At 59.6% G+C, this 1,927-nt stretch overlaps 1 protein-coding gene across 1 annotated transcript in view; it reads right to left on the reverse strand.

Annotated features, from left to right (window-relative positions):
• Positions 1-1,203: 1,203 nt before the first annotated feature.
• LOC102385371 (olfactory receptor 1J4-like) overlaps positions 1,204-1,927 on the reverse strand; it is a 23,211-nt gene continuing 22,487 nt past the window's right edge. Inside the window, exon 4 of the mRNA XM_006029627.2 lies at positions 1,204-1,660. Coding sequence (XP_006029689.2) covers positions 1,204-1,660 — 457 coding nt within the window. The remainder of the gene's footprint in view (positions 1,661-1,927) is intronic.

Consider the following 1,927-nt stretch of genomic DNA (forward strand, 5'->3'; position numbering starts at 1 on the left):
AGAGAGCAGGGGTGGATCAAGGGGGTACTGTGGCATGGTCAGGGGCACCCCTCTTTGATTCTTGTTGCCAGGGTAGGGAGGAGGGATGGTAGAGCAGGGGTAGCTGCAAGGGAGCTGGTGCAATGCCCCCAGGTTCTCACAGCTCCAGTACTGGGTGCAAAAAGCGACTTTCACTCACTGTGTGGCATGGGGTGCGGTTGGGGATAATGTGCAGACCTCCTGAGAGCTGCAGTGGCATCATTACCTGACACAGCTGAGCTCTCTGCATGCCAGCAGCTGCGCTGGAGCACAAGCTGCTGCATGGGGTGCTACCATATCTAGAGGGTGCAAGTGGGGCATGCGCTCTGGGAGCCAGTGCGGAGGGGGTTCGAGATCGGGGGCCCTGGGGAGCCCACATGGGGGGAGTTCTGCAGCCAGGGCAAGGGGAGCCCATCCCCAGCCTCAGCAGCCAGAGCCAGCACCCACTCCTGAACCACAGCAGCAGCAACTGGAGAGCAGGGTGCTTGAGGCATGCTAGGTTACACCCCTGCTACTGAGCTCAGGCTACCAAGGTGCTGCTGAAGCCCCTGGGCTGGCAGGTTCCCCCAGGAGGGCCAGCAAAGAGAAGTGCAGGAAAGGTGATCCCATTTGCTGCTGACACCGCCCCCAGATGACCCAGGCTGAAGAGGAGCCCCAGGGTGGTGGGGAAGACTGGGGACTGGGTGGCAAGGACCAAGGGCAGGAACAGAGATCTGCCCACCACTGACAAGTCCAGGTCCCTGCGCAGCTGCTCACTGAAGCTGGAGCCCCTGGGCAGACAGGGGACCCTGGGGCCTAGTCAAGGACCAGATGCAGAGAGGAGGGACCCATTCACTCACTGCTGTACCCTTCTGGTCTAGGTGATGGGGAGCCACAGAGGTACTCAGCCCTGCTTCAGGCTGCAGAGGACATTTGCCCCATGTTGCCTGGGGACAGCAACAGCCATGGGTATCTTCCTGCCACCCTGTTGGTATCTCTTGCTGGGCCCGGGGCTTCAGTTGCACCTCATTCCTTCCTCTCATGATCTGAAGAGCAGCACCAGTGACATCTGCCACATCTCACCCCCCTCCTCTTCCACCCATGACTATGGCTGACAGGGGAATGATGCTCCAAGCAAGGAACATACATTCCCACCATAGGCAGGAAGGTCCACTTCAGGTGATGTGATAAGACCTCCTTCTCGTCTCAAGGGCCGTGAGCCAGGACCTTCCTCCAGGCTCTTCTGATGGCAGACAAAACCTCTTTGTTCCTCAGACTGTAAATGAGGGGGTTCAGGGCTGGTGCAACCACAGTATAGAAGAGGGCCACCATCCGGTCTCGGAACAAGTCGAAGCTGGCAGCCGGGCGGAAGTATAGCCAGGCCACGGTGCCATAGAAGAGCAGCACGACGGTCAAGTGAGACCCACAGGTGGAGAGGGCTTTGCGCAGTTGGCTGACGGAGCGCCGGTGGCACAAGAAAACCCCAATGAGGGCATAAGAGGCCAAGATAAAGACAAAAGGACTCAGCACCGATATGACACCCTCAGTGAATAGGGCCATCTCATTGAGGAAGGGCCGAGTACAGGAAAGTCGCATCAGGGTTGGCAGGTCACAGAAGAAGTGTGCGAGTCGGTTGCTGCAGTAGTGCAGCCGGGCGACCAAGGTGGTGTGTGTGGCAGAAATGCCCCCGTCGGTGCCCCTCTCCAGAGATCTGTCTCAGCCGGCCTGAGAGGCTGCTGTTGAATCTCTCACAGCAGGGATCTCGCTCCTTGTCTGCAGACAAAAGCCTGGCGCCTGGGAGGCGATGCTCTGGTCACCTGGGCAGCGGGGGGAAGACCCGGCCCTGCGTGCGGGCCCAGGTAGCCAGGGATGCTTTGCAGATTGGTCGGTTTGTAGCCAGTATTGGCAGCTTCGGTGTGGCTGGGGCGGC

The sequence above is a fragment of the Alligator sinensis genome, unplaced genomic scaffold (assembly GCF_000455745.1).
Source record: "Alligator sinensis unplaced genomic scaffold, ASM45574v1 scaffold553_1, whole genome shotgun sequence".
In the NCBI taxonomy this organism is placed as follows: Eukaryota; Metazoa; Chordata; order Crocodylia; family Alligatoridae; genus Alligator; species Alligator sinensis.